Source organism: Narcine bancroftii, chromosome 11, assembly GCF_036971445.1.
Source record: "Narcine bancroftii isolate sNarBan1 chromosome 11, sNarBan1.hap1, whole genome shotgun sequence".
Lineage (NCBI taxonomy): Eukaryota > Metazoa > Chordata > Chondrichthyes > Torpediniformes > Narcinidae > Narcine > Narcine bancroftii.
In genome coordinates, this window is record NC_091479.1 from 59,281,948 (window position 1) to 59,305,274 (window position 23,327).

The following is a 23,327-nucleotide window of genomic DNA, read 5'->3' on the forward strand; positions in this document are numbered from 1 at the left end:
TTAGACTGAAACTTTGTATGTGAAACTCAATCATAGTGATCTCTCTTTCCCTTTTTAAAATATTTTTATTGATTTTAACGAAGAACGTACAAACAAAAAAGGTACAATCCAATGAGATGATATGGACAGTTACACAAACTAAATAAGGCTTTCCATGTAACACTACTATACATAAACATAAACAACAAGATAGACAACAGACTCACCAAGGCAAATAGCACCTTTGGAAGACTACACAAAAGAGTCTGGAAAAACAACCAACTGAAAAACCTCACAAAGATTAGCGTATACAGAGCCGTTGTCATACCCACACTCCTGTTCGGCTCCGAATCATGGGTCTCTACCGGCATCACCTACGGCTCCTAGAATGCTTCCACCAGCGTTGTCTCTGCTCCATCCTCAACATTCATTGGAGCGACTTCATCTCCAACATCGAAGTACTCGAGATGGCAGAGGCTGACAGCATCGAATCCACGCTGCTGAAGATCCAACTGCGCTGGGTAGGTCACGTCTCCAGAATGGAGGACCGTCGCCTTCCCAAGATTGTGTTCTATGGTGAGCTCTCCACTGGCCACCGAGACAGAGGTGCACCAAAGAAGAGGTACAAGGACTGCCTAAAGAAATCTCTTGGTGCCTGCCACATTGACCACCACCAGTGAGCTGATATTGCCTCAAACCGTGCATCTTGGCACCTCACAGTTCGGCGGGCAGCAACCTCCTTTGAAGAAGACCACAGAGCCCACCTCACTGACAAAAGACAAAGGAGGAAAAACCCAACACCCAACCCCAACCAACCAATTTTCCCCTGCAGCCGCTGCAACCGTGTCTGCCTGTCCCGCATCGGACTTGTCAGCCACAAACGAGCCTGCAGCTGACGTGGACATTACCCCTCCATAAATCTTTGTCCGCGAACCCAAGCCAAAGAAAGAAAGAAGAAAGAAGACATAAACTGTAAATCATATCCATAATTCATATTCGAAATAGTATGCACCTTCTTTAGGAGAAAAAACCCTAATAATGCAAAAAAAAAAGAAAGGAAAGGAGAAAATAGAGGAGAAAAACTCAAACCCCTTACCAAACCACATTGCCAGATTCTATATATGACTGGTATTAAAAGAAAAATGAAGGTAAATATATATATATATATATATATATATATATATGGAATGTAGAAAATATGTGAGTCAGACATTTAATTACATTGGAGTAAAATTATAAAGTAAGAGAGTGAGCCATAAATGACCCCCTTTGCATCTGGAATCTTATATCTGAATTATTAATTGAGTAATGTATCTTTTCCATGCACAAACAAGACACGATGTCTCACAACCACTGATCATGAGTAGGTGGGGCAGCATCCTTCCATTTAAGTAAAGTCGCTTGCCTTGACAAAAGAGAGGCAAAAGTGATAGCAAGATGCTGAACCAGAGATAAAGAAGAATCATTCTGCCCCGTTGTACCGATGAGGGCCACCAAAGGGTTCGGTGTTAAATAGAAAAAATTTGATAAAGTATGGAAATACTTTCTCCAGTATTTTTCTAGACTAGGACAATTCCAGAACATATGAATTAATGACACCTCTCCGCTCTTACACCTGTCACATGTAGGAGTCTTATCGGAATAAAAGTGAGACAGTTTAGCCTTAGACAAATGGGCTCTATGTTCTATTTTGAATTGTAATTGACAATGTCGAGCACATAACAAAGAATATTAACCAACTTAAGAATTGTGTCCCAATACACATCCAATAGACAAATTTAAATCCTGTTCCCATGCATTTTTGATTTAACTAACAAAGTCTGATTTAAACTTAACAATTTCTCGTAAAATAATAGATATCAAACCTTCATGAGAAGGCATTAAAGCTAAAAAAAATCATCTGCAAAATTTAATTCAAACTCTCTTGGAAAATTAGAGACATGATTCAGTAAAATGCTGGACTTGCAAATATCTAAAAAATTGAGATTTGGGCAGTAATCTGTTCAAATGATGCAAAATATCCATCAATGAACAGATCCTTAAAGCATCGAATACCCTCTCGGAAAAATAACGTCATGAAAAGAGAGTTGAATAAAGTGACTGGATACAAAGCTGTTTTTGGAAAGATGTGTATTCAGTGTTTTGAAAACTTGCTGATGGTAAAAGGATTAAATGCTCAAGTTATCAAGGGTTAGGTGGTCGGCCCAGTGAATTTTAAATATTATAAAAACCTTTTTCTTTCCCCAGGGTTCTAGTGAATCGGTGCGGACTCGAAAGGCCAACATGGCCTGTTTCCGCTCCGTAAATGGTCATATGGTTATATGGTTAATGCTAAATGTTTTCTAAAATGTGTTGACATTCTCATAGGTATTTAACAATTGGATTATTTATTAACTTAGTTGAGAATGGAAATGAAGAGCCCGCAAGTACTGAATTAGAACAATTTTTTTTGGTGGGGGGAGGAATTCAACTCCATTCAGAATGATTATACAAAAAAAACCTAAGACTGTATATTGACTGCCCAATAATAGAATCTAAAATTAGGTAGAGCCATTCCACCATCTCTCTTAGATGTCCGTAGAAGAATTTTATTAACTCTTCCGTATCAAAGTCTACAAACGATTTAGGAACAAAAATGGAACAGATTGAAAGAGATAAAAATTTAAGGAAACTATTTTAATAGAATTTATATGGCCAACTAGAGTTGTTGACAAAGGTGACCATTGGATCAGGGAATGTTTCACTTGTTTAGGCATAGCAAGAAAATTCTGCTTCAAAAGATGTTTATAATTCTTTGTCATTGTAAATCCCAAGGTAAGTAAACTGATTTTTAACAACTCTTTTTAAATTTTATTTTGAATTTTTCAAGTCATACATTTGTTCACATTCAAAATTCATATACCATATATTTATATATAATCATGTTACATGATGGCTTTTAAAACCCAAATCTAATCTACCCTCCCCCTTCCCCAAATAGAAAAAATAGAAATCACTAAAAGGAAAATAAAAAAAGAACACAGAAAGAAAAATAGAAAGAAATGTCATCTAAACGAGAAGAATCTATTTTTCTTGACTTTATCAAGTCCAAGAGCATCAGTAGGAATTTCATAAATACAAAAAAAGCAAGTTAAAATTACAGCATTATGTTGTCAAACAGCATTATATCTCTAACCATCTTTATACGATTTTACAATATTGCATCTCATATTAATCATTATATCTCATCATCATTTTAAATATTCAAAAACATAATTTCACAAATATAGGTTCCATATTTTCAAATATATATATTATATATAGGATATCTATTCTTACGCCAGATATAATCATCTCAATAATGCACACCTTCATCTTCTTTCATTTCTGGACCTACATAATGAGAGTTACTTAAAAATTCTTTTTTAAAACATATTAACCTTAACCATTTCTCCAAACTCCTGTTATTCAAAATCTTACAACACCTCTTCTCCCCAATTTCTTTAATCCAGTAAAATCAACTCTCTGAACAATTTTAACAACCTTAAAAGGAGAATCTCCACACATTGCTGCAGAAAACTTCAATAGAATAGTTCACTTTTATGCACATTCTATTTCCATCCTGAGAATTGACAAAATTGTGAAAGCAATGACATCGTATGGGGAGGGAGGTGACTGAATTTGAAATATAAAGTAAAAGGTAATTTGCATAGAGACCTATGCTGAATCCTTTTCCACCATTTTCTCAAGACGTCCTTGCACTAACGAAATGCAATTGCCGATGGTTCAATCGCCACATCAAATAATAAAGGGCTTAATGGGCATCCTTGACGAATGCCACATTGCAAATTAAAAGGCTGATATTGTTGTAAATTAGTGAGAGTTGTGTCAGAGTATTGTGGATACAATGTAATAAAATCAGAACAAAATTAAAAATTTTCATGGGTTTTAAGCAGATATGTCCATTTTATCTGAGCAAAAGCTTTTTCAGCATCTAATGAAAGAACACACTCAGGGGTTTTCCTGGAAATTAAATACACTATCTGTGCCACCATGTTAATCACTACACTGTTCCTGCTACCATGTTAATCACTACACTCTCTGTGCCGCCATGCTAATCACTACACTCTCCGTGCTGCCATGTTAATCACTACACTCTTTGTGCCACCATGTTAATCACTACACTGTCCCTGCCGCCTCTGCCTCTAGTTCCCTCTGTTGTGTTGCACACTGTTTTCAGTAACAGAGGTTCTCTTGCTATGAGGCAGAATGGTGACAACTAGCCACCCATAATACTCTCTTTTCAAGATGGAAAACGTCATTTACAATTACATTTTCTCCAGACAGGACTCTTTGATCTTCTCCCTGAGCTGTGAACACTTTCTAAAAGCTCTTATTGTTGATGCTGGGAGACACTTGAACCACAGATGAACCGAGCAACAATTTAACGTGTAATAATATTGGTCAGAAGCAGATAATCCCCTGCCAGCTCCACTGTCCTGCACAGAAGCATTTCAGGGACAAACAAGAGGTGGAGCTGGCATGTGAAGGGGAAGGGATGGGACCCTCTTGTCGAGTGAATGCAGGATGGTATGTATGATTACAGTAGCTGTTGGCACCAGCAACCTGGGTTCGAATCCAGCACCATCTGTATGAATTTAATAGTTCTACACGTGTCCATGTAGGTTTTCTCCGGGTCCTCTAGTTTCCACCCACCTTCCAAACTATATAAGGTTGGTAACAGTTGCATTTGGGTGGTACAGAATTCAAAGATTGGAAGGATCTGTTGTTGTGCTGTGTCATTAATTAAAAAAGAATTAAAAGGAAGATTGTCCTTCAACATGTGGAAGAGATAACTTCCAAAACCGCTGTGGTGCAGCTGAATAGAGGTATTGGTGAGCAGCTTCAGAGAACTGAGCTTCTGGGAACTGACCTCTGATACACTCTGACCTTTGGGACACTGACCTTTTAGAGACTCTGACCTGCAGGACACTGACCTTTGGGGCACTCTGACATTCGGGATGTGCTGACCTTTGTGACACTCTGACTTTTGGGGCTCTGAGAATTATATGGTAGGAAGAAAAGAACCCTGGAAAGCTGGAAGGGGGCATGAGAAGGCCTTGGATTAATGAAAACTTACATGCAGAACTGAAGGAAGATGAAAATGAAGGCAGGGCTGCTTATGGATAAAGGAGGAAACATGTGCCTAGAGGCAGAGGAAGTCAGAGAAGTCCTCATTCAAAACTTGGCTTCAGTATTCACCAGAGAAAAGGATCTTGATTAAGGTGAGGTCAAAAGCTTATGTGATGGAACATGTGGAGAAATATTAGGATTGTTAAATTCATTGGGAATAGATGAGAAGGACAGTCTTCTCAGGGATCGTCAGCCTGGCTTTGTGAGAGGAAGGTCATGCCTCACAATCCAGGTGGCTATGAGAAGGGTGTGATGAAATAGCTGGGGTATTGCCATTGATCTTTGTGTCCTCCTTGGCCATAGGAGAGGTGCCAGAGGATTGGAGAATGGCAGATGTGGCCCCCTTGTTTCAAAAAGCGTAACAGGGAGCATCCTGGGAATTATGCATCAGTGAGTCTTACATCAGTGGTGGGCAAATAATGGAGATGATTCTTAAGGACAGGATTTTATGAGCATTTGGAGAAGAACAGTCTTCCCAGGGATCGTCAGCCTAGCTTTGTGAGAGGAAGGTCATGCCTAACAATCATACTTTCGGTTTTTTTTAAGGAAGTAACAAAAGAAATTGATGAATGTCGGGCAGTAGATGTGATGTTTTAGTAAGGCATTTGGCAAGGTCCCCATGGGAGACCCTTTCAGAAACTCATGAAGAATGGGATCCATGGAATCTTGGCCATGTGACTACAGAACTGGGATGCTGATAGAAAGCAGAGAGTAGTAGTAGAGGGAAGTATTCTGCCTGGAGGTCAGTGACAAGTGGAGTTCTGCCAGTGTCCATTCTGGAGCACCTGTTCTTGGTCATTTTTATAAATGGATGAAGAAGAAAAGGAATGGGTCAGTAAGTTTGCGGATGATAAAAAGGATGGAGGTATTATCTTCAGAACACTCTAACCTTTGGGATGCTGACACTCAGGACTGATCTATAGATCTCCCTGACCTACAGGACTCTGCCCTTTGGGAGATGACCTTTGGGACACTCTGACCTTGGGACAATGACCCTTTTGTGGCACTGACCCTTGGGACACCATGTCTTTCAGGACACCCTGACCATTGAGACACACTCTCTCCTCTGGACACTGACCTCTGGACACGGATCAGGGATACCTTTAAGAACTGCAGAGATAACAGAGGGGGATCAGTGAAAGATACGCTCACACAGAATTCCCTTCAAAGAGAGGAGGAGAACTTCTTCAGGGGAGGCATCCTTGAAGAGACTTTGCAGTGGAGCAGCTGAATGAAGATAAACAAGGAAATATGTAGATGTGGAGTTTGAGTGCAACACACTAATGTGCTGGGACAACTCAGCTGGTCAAGCAGCATCTATAGGATGTAAAGTAAATTATGAAAATCTGTAGACACTGTAGTTGAAGCAAAAACACAAAATGCTGGGGAACTGCTGAACCTGCTCTTTCTTTCCCCTCCCCCTTTCCTCCTTCCAGTTCTTCCACCCACCCAGCCATCTCTCCTCCCTCCTATTGCTGCTGTCCCCTTCCTCCTTTCTCCCCACTTATCATCTTCTGCCATTGCCACCCTCCCTCCCCCCAACATTGTTGTTTGCTCGCCTGCTTGGATTTTCTCATACTGTTTGACCTGCTGATTTTCTCCAAGAATTTTACTAATAGGAAGTAAAGTGTAACCGACGTTTTGAGCCTGAGTCCTTCTTCCAGAATAAGCAAAGAGCAGATTGGTTGAGGGAAAGAGAGGAAGGGGCAGAGGGAGGAACACAGGCTAACATAGGAGGATTTGGGAGGGAGCCGAGAAGAGAAATAAGCTGAGATGTGATGGGAAGGGAATAGGTCTGAAAGGAGAGGGAAGGGAAAGGGGTGGATAGGGAGCTGGAGGAAATGACATGCAAGGACTGGGAAAGAGAGTCTTGGCAGAGAGTTTAACACACTGGTTCTCAACCTTTTTCCATTCACATATCACTTTAAGTATTCCCTAGGCCATCGGTGCTCTGTGATTAGTAATGGATTGCTTAATGTGGGATGTGAGTGAAAAGAAAAAGTTTGAAAACCACTGTTTTATTCGTGCCTAATTGACTCGTTATGTGCATGGTTTCATAACTCCAAAGGAAATGGGCCAATTGTTCTCAAGCAAAATGTTTCAGTAACAATTGGGTCTAGAGCAGTGATTCTCAACCTTCCCACTGACATTCCACTTTAACTAATGCCTTGTTAATCACAGAGCACCGATGGCATAGAGATTACTTAGAGTGGTACTTCAGTGGAAAGAAAAAGGTTGGTTTAACAAGTCTGTATTAAAGCAGCTCAATATTTCAGGCAGTGGATTGTCCCAAGGGAGGTTAATGGTGCTGGGGTAGATCTCCATCGGGTAATGATCTGGGAATGGGCTGGAGCTGTATCAGAGTGGGTAGGATCCCTGGCCTTTAGCAGCGGTGTCTTCCTGGTCTGAGCATGGAGATGGACTGCCTCCTCTTCATGGTTGCAGTGCTGGGACACCATTAGGCCTGAATGTGTGGTCCCAGTGAGCCCTTTCAACTGATGCACCGTGTTTAAGAAGACCCACCAAAATCTGCTCTGAGCAAACCAGTATGTGCAACCTCTGCTGATATGGTAAAATGACTGGAATCCAATGATTGAGCCTCTTGATCAAAAAAAGGAAGGTTCCATTACCTTCCTGGTCTGAGCTGTAACTACATGCACAGCAGGTGCTGACAGGGGTGAATGGCTGAGTTTAAATTCAGCAATGCCTGCCATACACTCTGAATTCAGCATGTTACACTGGGCCCTCCAATCCCTCCTCCCTCAGCACCATTCAGGGCCCGAAACAGTTCTTTCAAGTGAAGCAGTTTTTCACTTGTGAATCTGCAGGGGTCATCTACTGCATCCAGTACTCCCGCTGAGGTCTCCTCTACATCAGAGAGACTGGATGCAGACTGTGAGACTTTGTTGAGCACTTCAGGTCTGTCCACCACAATGGATGCACACATTTCAATTCTCTGTCCCATTCCCTTGCTAACATGTCCATGGTTTCATGCACTGCCAGACAGAGACCACCCGTAAATTGGAGGAACAGCGTCTCATCCTCTGACTGGGCATCCTCCAACTGGATGGCATTAATATTGACTTTTCTGGCTTTCATTAAACTTCCCCCACCCCCTTTTCCCCTCTTCGTCTTTCCATCCCCTGTACCCTTTTGCACAGACGTGATCAATTCTACCTACCTCTTATCATATTCAATGAACACCTTTTCTTGGTCTGGATTCCTCCCCCATTGTTTGAATTCTGAGACTTTCTGATATACCCTGTTTCTGCCTTTTCTGATTTTTCCTTGATGAACAGCTCAGGCCTGAAATGTCTTTGCCTCCTATAGATACTGAAAAGACCAGCTGGGCTCCTCCAGCATTTCTGTGTGTTTACTACAATCACAGCGTCTGCAGCTGATCGTGTTTTCCTCCTCCAATTCATGCAATCCAGGTTCCGCCCTCCCACCTTTGGTACCCCCATCTCCCAATCATCCACAGAGTTATGCCGGGAAAAAATAGTTAATTGGGAATAAGATTCCAGTTCACCAGAACAAACCTTCCCCACTGCAGCAGGGAATTGCAGAATGTTACTCACGGATACTGTTCTTGTTTGTTTCCAGCACTGGTTATGGAGAATGTCTACTTGATGAACCCACAGTGAGGAACTATGACTTGCCAACCCAGTTACCGGGGCAAATCTACAATGCAAACATGCAATGTGAACTGATGTTTGGAGCAGGATCCCAAGTTTGTCCCTATATGGTGAGCAATTTCATATTGATTCTCCCTGTGATGCACTGGTGGAGAAGCTGGAGAACTGAGAGTCTGTCATGTATACTGTCCATTCATTTCAAAAGATTCAGACGTCCAAAATCTGAAACAACTTGGCCCACAGGGGAGGTGCCAGAGGACTGGAGCATGGCGAATATGGCCCCCTTGTAATAAAGATAAAAGGGAGAATCCTGGAAGTTATAGACCAGAGAGTTTGACATCAGTGGTTTCCAAACTATTAGAATGGATTCTTAAGGACAGGATGTACGAACATTTGGAGAAGTTTCAATCAACTCAAACATCTACCCAACCACTGACATCAGGCTTACCGGTCTATAATTCCCTTTCTGCTGCCTTCCTCCCACTTGAATAGTGAAATGACATATGCAATTTCCCAGACCTCCAGGACTACACCAGAATCTATTGTTTCCTGAAAGATCCTTATCAATGCCTCCATGATCTCAACTACTACTTCTTCCAGAACTCAAGGGTACAATCCGTCTGATCTGGGAGACTTATCCACCCTAGATTATTCATCTTCTCAAGCACCTTCTCCCTTGAAACAGTAACTGCACTCACTTCCCTTCCCTGATGCCCTTAGACATCTGGCACATGGATAATGTCTTCCACAGTGAAGCCTGATGCCAAATACTAATTTAGTTCCTCTGCCATATCCTTGCCTCCCATTATTATTTCTCCACCATCACTTTCTAATGGTTCTATATCCACTCTCACCTCTTTTACTCTTTATTTACTTGAAGGCACATTTTGTGTCCTCTTTGATATTATTTGCTGGCCTGCTTTCATACTTCATCCTTTCCCTTCTTAAGAGTTTTTTGGTTATCTTCTGCAAATGTTTACAAACTTCCCAATCCTGTCTTCCCACTAATTTTTTCTTCATTGTAAGTCTTCTCTTTTGCTTTTACGTTGGTTTTGACCTCTTGTCAGCCACAGTTATGATATTTTCCATTCTAATATTTCCTGTTAGAATGTATAAGAAGGAATAGAATCAAACAGTAGTGGTATAGAGTTAAAGAGGAGGAGGGGCTTGCTGCCTTACAGCGAATAAAAGGAGATTAATCCCCCAGACCTAACATGATATTCCCTCAGACCTTGAGGGAGATGAGTGTAGAAATTGTCGACACCCTGTCAGAAATATTTAAAACATACTTATCCACAGGTGAGGTGCTGGAGTATTGGAGGGTAAACCGGAAAATTACAGGCTGGTGAGCCTGACATCAGTAGTAGGTAAATTATTGATGGGACCGTTGAGAATACAAGTATTTGGACAGCCAAGGACTGATTAAGGATAGTCAGCATGGCTTTGTGCATGGTGATGAATCTTATAGAATTTTTTGAGGCGATTACCAAGAAAGTAGATGAAGGAGAGGATGTGCATGTTGTCTACATAGACTTTTGTAAGGCCTTTGATGACGTCCCACATGGGAGGTTAGTTCAGAAGGTTCAGACACTAGGTATCCATGGAGAGGTTATAAATTGGATTTGTAATTGGATGGATGGGAGGAGACAGAGAGTGGTAGTTGTTAAATCCAGCAGGAATGGAAATTGACCAAGACAGTTATTTTTAAAAAACACTCTACAATAATATAACACTTCAGTCAAATCAAACCCAACTATGCATGAATGTACTTGTGTGTGTGTGTGTGTGTGTGTGTGTGTGTGTGTGTGTGTGTGTGTGTGTGTGTGCGTGTGTGTGTGTGTGTGTGTGTGTGTGTGTGTGCGCGTGTGTGTGTGTGTGTGTGTGTGTGCGTGCGTGTGTGTGTGTGTGTGTGTGATACTCAAACCATTACTGTTTAGGGACAATTTTGGAAAGTCATTCCATAGCTCCGTCTTAGAAATCCATTGTTGAAATGCAAGCTTTTAAATTAATGCATAGAACTAACCATGAAGCATGTGGGAGAGACTGAGTGAATGGACTGCCAAAAATCACAAATCTTGTTGAGTTGCTTCCAGAGAAATATCCTTTTGTATTAATGGCTGTCACAACTTCCCTTTGGGTAGGTGAAACAAAACGCTTGACTTTCACGATGCTTCCAAAACCCAGGCACAGGTCAATCCAAATGACCATTACAATGGTCACGATCTGATGCAGCAATACTCCAGCTTCCATTACCCAGGTATGGGCCAATCAAAGTGACCTTTCATGGTCATGGTGGAGTTCAATAATTCCCTCTGACAAGGAGAATCAACTCAGAGAGTGGTGGAAATGTGGAACAAGCTACCATCTGATGTGGTAAATGCAAGCTCAATCTTAAGTTTTATAAATAAATTGGATAGATACATGGATGGGAGAGGTCTGGAGAGGTTGGAATGGGTGCAGATCAGTGGGATTAGCGGTATGATGTTTTCAGCACAGACTAAAAGGGCTGAATGGCATGTTTTCTGTGCTATAGTCTCTATAGTTTTATGGTATTAATCCTGCACCTTCCTCATTTCTTGCAGCATCCATTACTGCTCTGCTGTCTACCCTGCTCGTGCACCCTTCCAATTTACTCTGGCTAGTTCCTCACTCATTCCACTGTCATTCCCCTTATACCACTGAAATACTGACATATCTGACTTTAATTTCTTCTTATTAAATCTCAAATTCAGTAGAAGTACTAAAATCTGGACTGCTCAGGGATTGAGTTGGTCTGGATTTTCAGATATTCCGGATTCTCGGACAGCACTTTTAAAATTAAAATTTAAGGAGAATAAAAACATATTTTCATAAAAAAATACAAAGTACAAAAAAAATACTTTTTTCCTACATTTCCTTGACTTCTGCATGGTTGCTTGTTGTCATTGTGTTTCTGTGGCACTTATGCACCCACACTCATACAACAGCCAAGAGTTCTCAAATAGTCCAGGTTCTCAAATGGTCTGGATTTCGTGAGAGTTTTCAAGAAATCTAGATTTTTGTGAGCTCAGTATTTCCAGCATACAGATTTTTGGACTTTTACTGTATTGTGATCACTGCTGCCTAATGGTTCCTTTACTCTAAGCTCTCTAACCACCTCTGGTGCATCACACGACAGCCAATTCTGTACAGCTGATCCCTTGATGGACTCATCAACATACTGCTCTAAAAGGCTATCTTGTAGGCTTTCTACAAATTATCCGTCGAGATCCAGACCCATTCTAGTTTACCCATTTTGCTTGCATGTTAAAAATCCCTCATAAGCATGGGAATGTTGTCCTTCTGACATGCCTTTTCTATTTGCTGTTGTAATTTGCTGTCCCCATCCCAGCTACTGTTTGGAAGTAGGTATATAACTTCCAGCAGCGTCTTTTCACTCTTGGCATTTCTTAAATCAGCCAAAAATGAATCTATATCTTCTGATCCTACCTTACCTCTTTCTAATGTTTTAATGTTGTTCCATACATGCATTGCCATGCCACCCCTCTGCTTACCTGCCTTTCCTTTTAAAAAAAAACTTTATTTAAAAACTTTTAAAAACAACATAAAATCAACAACAACAACAGAAAAAAAATATTTTTATACAATATAATAAACCCCCCTACCTCCCCCCTCAGCCAGCCAAAAACTGAGCCAAAAAAAGAACATAAAACATATACAATATTTTAAGATATTTCCAAACCCATATAATCTAAATAAGATAACCACATTTTAACAAATAAAAGTAACTTTCATGTAAATTATGTTATTTTCTCCATATAAATACAAGATCTAAATTCATTATGCCAACACACTATATTAATCTCTACATTGTCTTTCCAAGTAATTGCTACATATTTACGTGCCATAGATAACACCAAACGACCAAATGCAATTTGAAACTTATCCAACCCCAAGCCAGTCAAAGAAACCATATAACTCAACAAAAAAAATCTCTGGATCTAATGGTAATTTAATTTTAAATACTTTCTCCAAAACCAACCTAGCTTTTTCCCAAAATGGTTATACCCTATCTGGATGCAAAAAAGTTCCAGTACTTAACCCACATCTAAAACAAGAATCCAAATGACTAAATCCATATTTTTTTCAATTTCTCAGGTACTTTGTATTTTTTATGAAAATATGTTTTTATTCTCCTTAAATTTTAATTTTAAAAGTGCTGTCCGAGAATCCGGAATATCTGAAAATCCAGACCAACTCAATCCCTGAGCAGTCCAGATTTTAGTACTTTTACAATTTATAGGAACATAGGAAGTAGGAACAGGAGTAGGCCAAAAATGGCCCATCGACCTGCTCCGCCATTCAATACGATCATGGCTGATCTAATTTATGACCTAACTCCACCTACCTGCCTTCTCCCCATATCCCCTAATTCCTCTATCATGTAAAAATTTATCTGACCGAATTTTAAATATGTTTAATGAAGCAGGCTCAACCACTTTCTTGGTTAGAGAATTCCAAACATTCACTACTCTCTGGGAAATACTATTTTTCCTCATCTCTGTCCGAAATCTACTCCCCCAAATCTTGAGACTGTGTCCTCTTGTTTTAGTTTTCCCGGCCAGCTCAAAAAACCTTCCTACATCTATCCTATCCATACCCTTCATAATCCTATATGTTTCTATAAGATCTCCTCTCATTCTTCTGAACTCGAGTGAATACAATCCTAGATGATTTAATCTTTCATCATAAGCCAACCCCTTCATCCCAGGGGTCAACCTAGTAAACCTCCTTTGGACCATCTCCAAAGCCAGAATATCCTTCCTCAAATATGGAGACCAGAAATGGACACAGTACTCCAGGTGCAGTCTCACCAGTACCTTATACAGTTGCAACATTACCTCCTTACTCCTGAATTCAATTCCTCTAGCGATGAAGGCCAACATTCCATTTACCTTCTTAATAACCTGCTGCACCTGCAACCTAACTTTTTGCGATTCATGCACAAGCACTCCCAAGTCCCTCTGGACAACAGCATGCTGTAGTTTTTCACCCTTTAAATAATATTCAGCTCTTTTATTTTTCTTGCCAAAATGGATAACCTCACACTTACTAACATTGTACTCCATCTGCCAGACCTTTGCCCACTCATCCAGCTTAACTATATCCCTCTGCAGACTCTCCACATCCTCATTACAATTTGCTCTTCCACTCAATTTGGTGTCATCCGCAAACTTGGCTACACCACATTTTGTCCCCTCCTCCAAGTCATCAATGTAAATGATGAACAGTTGTGGGCCTAACACTGACCCCTGTGGCAACCCACTTACCACTCTCTGCCAACCTGAAAAACTCCCATTTATCCCGACTCTCTGCCTCCTGTCAGACAACCAATTTTCAATCCAGGCCAATATACTTCCCCGGACTCCACTTTCCTGTAACTGTCTCTTGTGCGGCACTTTATCAAACGCTTTCTGGAAATCCAAATATACAACATCAACCTGTTCCCCTCTATCCACCGCACCCATTATATCCTCAAAGAATCCTAACAAGTTTGTCAAACAAGATCTTCCCTTTCTAAAACCATGCTGCGTCTGCCTGATTGAACCCATACGTTCCAAAAGTTTCACTATTTCATCTTTAATGACGGCTTCAAGCATTTTTCCAACTACAGACGTCAAGCTAATTGGCCGATAATTTCCAGTCTTCTGCCTACATCCCTTCTTAAAAAGTAGCGTGACATTTGCTGTCTTCCAGTCTGCTGGGACGTGTCCAAGGAATTTTGGTATATGACCAATATATATATATATATATATATATATATATGAGCAATAACTTCTGCCATTTCCTTCAGAACCCTTGGATGCATATCATCAGGACCAGGTGATTTGTCTGGCTTTAGTCCCATTAGTTTCTCCATCACTGATATACTCCATCACTCCATCAAATATAACTGATGCAAAAAATTATAATTAACTAAACCATATCTTACATTAGTCAATTTAGTTACCTCTTCATAACCTCCCAATCTTCCTGAGGTATAACATAAGTTATACCTTCCCATTTATTTCTAGATTTCTCCAAATTCGGGTTTTCATAGTTTCCTATAACAATCGATACATATCTGAAATAAAACCTCTCTTTGATATAAAGGAAATCAAAGATTCAAATTTTGTTAACTTAGGTAAACTCATCTCTTTACCATAATTATCCCTTATCAAAGCTCTAAATTGGTAATACACAAATAAAGGATTTACTGATATACCAAATTTCTCCCTCAATTGATTAAAAGAAAGAAACCGTCCCTGTTCAAAACAATCCTGAATCACTTTTATACCCTGAGAATACCATATCTTTAGATACATATTAAACATTGAAAAAGGAATAAACTGATTTTGATATAATGGAGTTTGAATTGATAATTTACCCTTTGTTCCTATAACATAATTTCTTTTAACCCATATCTTTAACAAATGTTTTAATCCAGCATATCATATCCCTGCAATAAATTCAAATTCCACTTATATATAAACTGATAAACATCAAATTCAGAAATACAAGCTAACTCCACCTTGGCCCAACTAGGAGGCTGATTAATATCCATCATTCTACTAACAAACTTCAACTGTGCAGCTTCGTAATAATTTTGAAAGTGAGGCAACTGAAGTTGACCTAATGCATATTTCCATGTCAGTTTCTGTAAAGCTACTCGAGCTAATTTTCCCCTCCATAAAAATTTCCTCACCACCTTATTCAAATCCTGAAAAAACCCTTTGAAAGTAAGCATGGTATTGATTGGAATAAGTATTGAATACGAGGAAAAATATTCATTTTAATGCAATTTACTCAACCTATTAATGTTAATGGATGATCCTTCCATTTAGTAAAATCCATTTTAATGTTTTTATATTGATAATTTGCATTCACAGTTACCCCTCAATATTTAATTTTATCAGACCTTCTTAATTTTATAATATTTTTACACTCTTTATAATCCCCTTCCAAAATTGGCAATATCTCACTCTTATCCAAATTCACTTTATACCCAGATAACTACCCAAATTGAACTAAATATTCTTGTAAATATTTCAAAGACTGTTCTGGGTGTGTCCAATAAATCAATACATCATCAGCAAATAAATTAATCTTATATTCCTCATCTGCAATTCTTATCCCTTTACCCTTATCATTCTGTCGAATCACCTGAGCTAATGGTTCAATGACCAATGCAAACAAAGCTGGTGACAAAGGACAACCTTGACAAGTTGATCACGATAATTTAAATGGCAAAGAAGTTTGACCATTTGTCACCACCCTAGCAAGTGGATTTTTATACAATGCCTCAGCCCAGCCAATAAAAAAGGGCTGAAATTAAACTGCTCCAACAACTTAAATAAAAAATTCCATTCAACCCTATCAAAAGCTTTATCCGCATCAAGCGATGTCTCGATGCATTGATCAACATTATCAATCTAAAAATATTATCAGACGCACTTCTATTCTTAATAAAACCTGTTTGATCTGTATGTACCAACTGAGGTAAATATTTAGCAAGTCCATTTGCCAATACTTTAGCCACTATTTTATAATCCACATTTAATAAAGAAATTGGTCGATACGAAGCTACATTCAATCTTTCTTTGGAATCACTGTATTTATCAGACTAGAACAAGGTAGTGACTGATCTTCAGTTATTTGTTGCAAAACATCCCTAAATATAAAAGATAAATCTTCATAAAAGTTCCACTGAAAATCCACCATCACCTGGTGACTTTCCATTCAGGATCTCTTGTATAGCTTCTTTAATCTCAAAATCTGTAAATGGAGCTTTCAATTCCTTTACCTCTTCCTCCCCTAAAACCAGTAAATTTAACGTAGATAAGAAAGATTCAATAGAACCATCATCCTGTTTTCCCTCAGAAGTATACAATTTCTGATAAAATGAATGAAATTGGTCATTAATTTCTTGAGGTTTATAGAAACATAAAAACATAGAAGATAGGAGCAGGACTAGGTCATTCGACCCTTCGAGCCTGGGGAGATCATGGCTGATCTTTAAGTTCAGTACCCCGTCCCCGCCTTCTCTCCGTAACCTTTAATACCCTTATACTGAAGAAATATATCTAATTCCCTCTTAAATATATTTATTGAACCTGCCTCTACTGCCCTCTGTGGCAATGAATTCCACAGATTCACCACCCTCTGGGTAAAGAAATTCCTCCTCATCTTGGTCCTAAATGGTTTGCCTATTATCCTCAAACCATGGCTCTGGGTTCTGGATTTTCCCATCATTGGAAACATCCCATCTGCATTCACTCTGTCCAGTCCTGCCAGAATTTTATAGGTCTCTATGAGATCCCCTCTCAATCTTCTAAACTCCAGGGAGTACAATCCCAATTTGCGCAATCTTTCCTCATAAGTCATTCTTGCCATTCCAGGTATCAGCCTGGTGAATCGCCTCTGCACTCCCTCCATTGCAAGAACATCCTTCCTTAGATAAGGTGACCAAAACTGCACACAATACTCCAGGTGTGGTCTCACCAAGGCCCTGTACAGCTGCAGTAAGGTATCCTTGTTCCTCTACTCAAACCCTCTTGGTATGAAGGCCAACATATCATTTGCCTTTTTAACCGCCTGCTGTACCTGCATGCTCACCTTCAGAGACTGGTGTACAAGTACCCCTAGGTCTCTCTGCACTTTCCCATCTCTTAATCTATTGCCATTCAAATAGTAATCTGCCCTCTGGTTTGTATTACCAAAGTGGATAACCTCACATTTATCCACATTGTAGTGGATTTGCCATGTATCTGCCCAGTCCCTCAATTTATCCACATCACACTAGAGCTTCCTGACCCCCTCTTCCATGCACACAACCCCTCCTAGCTTAGTGTCATCTGCAAATTTGGAGATATTACATCCAATCCCCTCATCCAGATCATTAATGTAAATTGTGAACAGCTGGGGTCCCAGTACAAGATCCCTGTGGCACCCCACTGGTCACCGCCTGCCACTCAGAAAACAAGCCATTTATCCCAACTCTCTGTCTTTTACCTGCCAGCCAGTTCTCAATCCACATTAATACTTTGCCCCCAATCCCATGAGCCTTAATTTTGGAAGCCAGTCGTTTATGCGGGACCTTATCGAAGGCCTTTTGGAAGTCCAAGTACACCACATCCACTGGCTCTCCCCCATCTATTTTACCTGTCACCATCTCAAAGAATTACAATAGATTTGTCAAGCACCTTTTGTAAATCCATGTTGACTCTGTCCGATCCCTTCTCTGCTAGTCATATGCTCCGCTATTACATCCTTAATAATGGATTCCATCATTTTGCCCACTACTGATGTAAGGCTCACCGGCCTATAATTCCCCGCTTTTTCTCTACCCCCCTTTTTAAATAGTGGGGTAACATTAGCTACCCTCCAATCCATGGGTACTGATCCTGATTCTATCGAGTTCTGGAAAATAATTCTTAAAGCATCTGCTATCTGAATGGCCACTTCCTTAAGTACCCTAGGATGTAGATTATCAGGCCCTTGGGATTTATCTGCCTTCAAACCCATCAATTTCCCCAAGACCATGTCCTTAGAGATACTGATTTCTTTCAGTTCCTCCCTTGCATTAGTCTCTATGTTTCCCAACATCCTTGGGAGGTTATTTGTATCCTCTCTTGTAAAAACTAAAGTAAGAATTTAATTGGTCTGTCATTTCCTTATTCCCCATTATATATTCCCCTGATTCTGACTGCAAAGGACCTACTCTGGATTTCACCAATCTTTTCCTCTTGACATATTTATAAAAGCTTTTGCAGTCGGTTTTAATATTTGCTGCAAGCTTACTTTCGTAATTTACTTTTGCTCTCTTGATTAATCCCTTTGTCCTCCTTTGGTGCATTTTGAACTGCTCCCAGTTTTCAGTTGTGGTACTTTTTTTGGCCAATTGATATGCTCTCTCTTTGGACCTAATGCTGTCTCTAATTTCCCTTGTTATCCACGGTTGAGTCACCTCTTTTGGTTTATTTTTATGCCAAACGATTTTTGCAATTTCTCCATTAGATCTGTGAATGCTTTCCATTGTCTATCCACAGTAACTATTGAATTTTTTAAATAGCATTCATAGTTCTTGATACTTGTTCTGTTTTTAATTGCCAAACTAATACCTTATGAGCACTCTCACCCAACTCATAATAACGTTGCTTAGATCTTTGAATTAATCGCTCATACTGATATGTTTGTAAAGTATTATAATGTAATTTAAACTTAGTAAATGCTACATTCTTATCTTCTGTAACCTTCTTCTGAAATTCCTTTTCCAACTCAGTAACTTGTTTCTCCAATGCCAAACTTTCCGCCAAATACTTTCGTAGAATAACTAATAATTTGACCGCGCAATATGCTTTTAAAGCATCCCACAAAATTACCACTAACTGAATTAGCATTTTCATCCAAAAATAAAGCAATCTGTTCCTTAACAAAAGTAATAAATTCTGGTTTCTTCAATAACATTACATTAAATCTCCACTGGTAAGTTGATTGCAACACTTCAGAACCTACACAAGAAATAAACAACGTAGGATATAACCCTACTCTTATATTCAGCCTGCACTACTCTGCCCTGCAAATGTGCCAAAATCAAAAACAAATCTATTCTAGAGAATGAATCATGCCTAGATGAATAAAAAGAAAAGTCCTTTTCTGTCGGATTTATTCTTCTCCAAATTTCAACTAAATTCAAATCTTTCATCATAGATCCCACTTGTGTCACCATCTTTGATTTCCTTATACTTTTCAGAGATCTATCCAGTAAGGGATCCAAACACAATTAAAATCCTCTCTAATCAAAATATTTTCATTAGCCTGATTTAATGTTAAGAAAGCCTCGGATATAAATCGATCATCATCCACATTTGGAACATAAATATTCAACAATGTCCATGGTTCCACAAAATTTTTACAATTCACCATCAAAACCCTACCAGCAATCTCCGTAAATGATAGTTTCTTATGAATCAAAATCGCTACACTCCTTGCCTTAGAATTAAAAGAAGAAGCAATCACATATCCAACCCAATCTCTCTTCAATTTTAAATGTTCTTTTTCAAATGTGTTTCTTGTAAAAAAGCAATATCAACTTTCATTTCTTTAAGCCTGTACACGTTTACGCTTAATTGGATGATTCAATCCCTATACATTAAAAGTTGCAAAATTCATATTAGACATTTCTTTACCCTAACAATACAATCTTCACACTATTATAAAATATTGCTCCCCTTGCTAAAAAATCCCTTCTAAATAAAATAACCCTTCCCCTCTTATATATATAAAAAGAAACCCCAAACAGTCACAAACATTCTGTTGCTCTGAACCATCATTGGAGTCTGATTTTGTTGAGCCTTTTGAACTGCAATCCGTAATATTATTTATCTATCCTGTTATCTCAAACAACGAATCAAAACTGCACATGGTGATTGGCCTAGAAAAGGCTTCTTCCTCTATGCCCTATGAGCCCGGTCCAGTTCCAGACCATCCCAAAAAAATTCACTGCCCAGCACATCAGGAATCCACTTCTTGAAAACTTTTACTGGATCTGAGCCTTCAATATCTTCTGGAAGACCTACTATTTTTAAATTATTCCTCCAACCTTGATTTTCTGAAGAATCAATCTTCTTCAACAGTTCCTCCTTCTGGATCTCCCAACCCACGAAAGAGTCCTCCACTTTTTCCATTTTTTCTCTATTTCGTTCCACTTGATCTTTACATTCATAAAAAGTTTCTTCAATTTTTTAAAAACTTATCATGTACAGTATCCACTGCCTTATGCATCTACTAACATCACTTTTAACCACATTCTTCACAGAAGACATTTCTTCGCAAATATTATTCATTTTAATTTTCATTTCCATAAATCCCTAATTTAACTGTATAGACATCTGTACTGACATATGATGAGCAATCCCTTCCAAAATTGAAAATACAGAATCCAGTCCAGGTTCCACTACTCCCTCTTGAGGCCTACCTTCCTTGATCCCAGCCTTCAAAGTTAATTCCTCCTGCCTTGGTTCCAGCACGGTAAGACTTCCCTCTTCTTTAGCCGTGCTTGCCACTCGTCCAGTGCGACTGCGGGTCTGCATCCCCGTCAACAGCGGGCCAACCTCGTCAGCCCGCTGCCGTCGGGGTCCCCCCACAGCCCAAACTTTATCCAAAAGATCCTGGATGCGCAATGCACCGCGTATGCCCGGAAGCGTCGCCAGACGTGCAGACGTGTCCTCTGACACAGCGCTACGCGCCCCTAGACCACCAGTTAATAAAGTGGGATCACGCATCTGTTCTTGCTTGGCCAACCCGCCCACGCGCACGGCTTCACGGGTGCATGAGTCGGCCAAACCCAAAACAATGCTGGCGCCATCTTGTGATTGCAAGGTTGGCATCGGGGTTATACTCAGCCGGCCTGGGATACGTTGAGGCTTGGGAGCTCTTGCAGATGACTCTGTGGGTTCATCTTGGTAAGTAGGCCTCAATTTTTCAAGACTTTTATAAGGTAGTTTCTTCTGTAACTGTGTTTTGGATTTCTTCACATTTGTAGTCATTTTGATTCTCCATTGTTCAGAAACCTTTAAAAACTATTTTTAACCACTTTCACAACTTTTAAATTCTGGCATTAATTAGTCCAATTGGGGAGAGGTCGAAATGCATGTCTTCTTCCTACGCCATTTTGCCACGCACACCACCCCCCCCCCCCCCGCCTTTCCTTTTTATGCACAGTGAATCCTTGACATTCAGCTCCCAGTAATATCCTTCCTTTAGCCATGACTCCGTGATGGCCACAACTCATACCTGCCCATGTGCATCTGTACGACAAGGTCATCCACATTGTTTCTTATGCTGCGTGCATTTAAATAAAAGACCTTTAGCCCTTCATTTCTTTCTTTGGACTCTGTGTCCCTGCTGTATGGCAACTCATCCCACTGGCAGCAACGTTGCCCTCTCTGCCTATCCTTCCACACAAACTCCCTCCCAGCTCTACCTACTTGTGTGTTAACTGCCTCTTCCTCTGCCTCTTCACCCTGTGAACCTAGTTTAACCACCCCCTCCCCCAACAGCATTGGCAAATCTCCCTGCCAGGATGTTTCTTTCCCTCCAGTTCAGGTACAACCTGTCCCATTTGTACAGATCACCCCTTCCACAGAAAAGGTTCCAATGATCCTAGAACTTGAAACTTTGCCCCCTGCACATTCTCTTCAGCCACACATTTCTCTGCACTGTCTTCCAGTTCTGTTCTATCCTATCCCGTGGCACCAGGAGTAATCCAAAGATTTCCCCTTGGAGGTTCTGCTCTTCACCCTAACTCCCTAAATTTACTTTGCAGGACCTCTACCCCTCTCCTGCCTATATCATAGGTAGCAATGTGTACCATGACCTCTGGCTGCTCCCCTTTTCCTTTAAGAATGTTCTGCACCTGCTCAGACACACCCTGGACCCGAGCACCTGGGAGGCAACACATTACCCTGGAGTCCGTCTTGCGACCACACAATCTCCTATCAGTTCCCCTAACTATTGAGTCCCCTATGACTATCACTCTACCTGACTTTACCTTTCCCTTCGGAGCCTCAGAGCCGACCATGGTTCTATGGGTCTGGGTGCTGCTGCCTGGCCCAGATAGGTCATCCCCCTCTGCAGTCTCCAAAGGGTGTACCTGTTGCTGAGGGTAATGACCACAGGAGTGTCCTGCACTTCCTGTTTGTAATTTTCCCTCTTCTGACTTTCACTCAGCTACTTTCCTCCTGCCTCATACGTGTGTTTGCATCCCTGTAACTCCTGTCTATTGCCCCCTGAATGATCCAGAATTCATCCAACTCTCCAGCTCCAACTCCCTAACACAGTCTGCAAGGAGCTGCGTTTGGGTTCTCTTCTCGCAGATGAAGTCATCATGGTTAGTGTTGGCTTCCCTGACCAGCCACATTCTACAAAAGGAGCATGTCCCTGCCCTGGCTGCCATTCCCACAGTCTATTAAAGAGGAAAGTGTTAGAAAATCCTGTCTTTACCTTGCCTCAACTCTTACACCTCCTCCACTGAGTCCTCCTGAATCAAAACCTCAATGTCCCACTCTTACACTGGGCCACTCACACAATGGGCATCACAATTGCCACTCGGCTGGACTGTACCTTCCTTTTTTTGGTTATAGCTAATTAGCCAATGGAGATATTTAAACGAGCACCTACCTCTCCCGTGCTTTTTAAACACTTCTCCTCTCAGTCACAGTCCTGCTCTCGCAGTCCCTAATGAGACCCATGAAACTTGTTTTTAAACTCTTCTCCTGACCTGAGTGGCTCTCTCACTCTGAATTAATTGGTTTTCTGCTCATGTTAAGGGAAAATATGCGGTTAATGACAGGATGTTTAAAACGATTGATATGCAGAGGGATCGCGGGGAGGGGGGGTCCAGTCTAAGTGAAAGTGGCCACCCAGGTAGGTAGGGTGGCAAAGAAAGCATCTGATATGCTTGGGCTCATTGGGCAGGGCACTGAGTATAAAAGTAAGGAGGCCACATTGCAGTGAGATAAA

The 23,327-nt window shown here is 40.4% G+C and overlaps 1 protein-coding gene across 6 annotated transcripts in view; it reads left to right on the forward strand.

Moving 5' to 3' along the window:
• Positions 1–23,327, forward strand: part of LOC138745789 (A disintegrin and metalloproteinase with thrombospondin motifs 20-like) — a 381,593-nt gene that overhangs the window by 157,916 nt on the left and 200,350 nt on the right. For all 6 annotated transcript variants that reach the window (XM_069903086.1, XM_069903087.1, XM_069903089.1 and 3 more), the window contains one exon: positions 8,755–8,896. In XM_069903086.1, the coding sequence (XP_069759187.1) occupies positions 8,755–8,896 (142 nt within the window). The remainder of the gene's footprint in view (positions 1–8,754; positions 8,897–23,327) is intronic.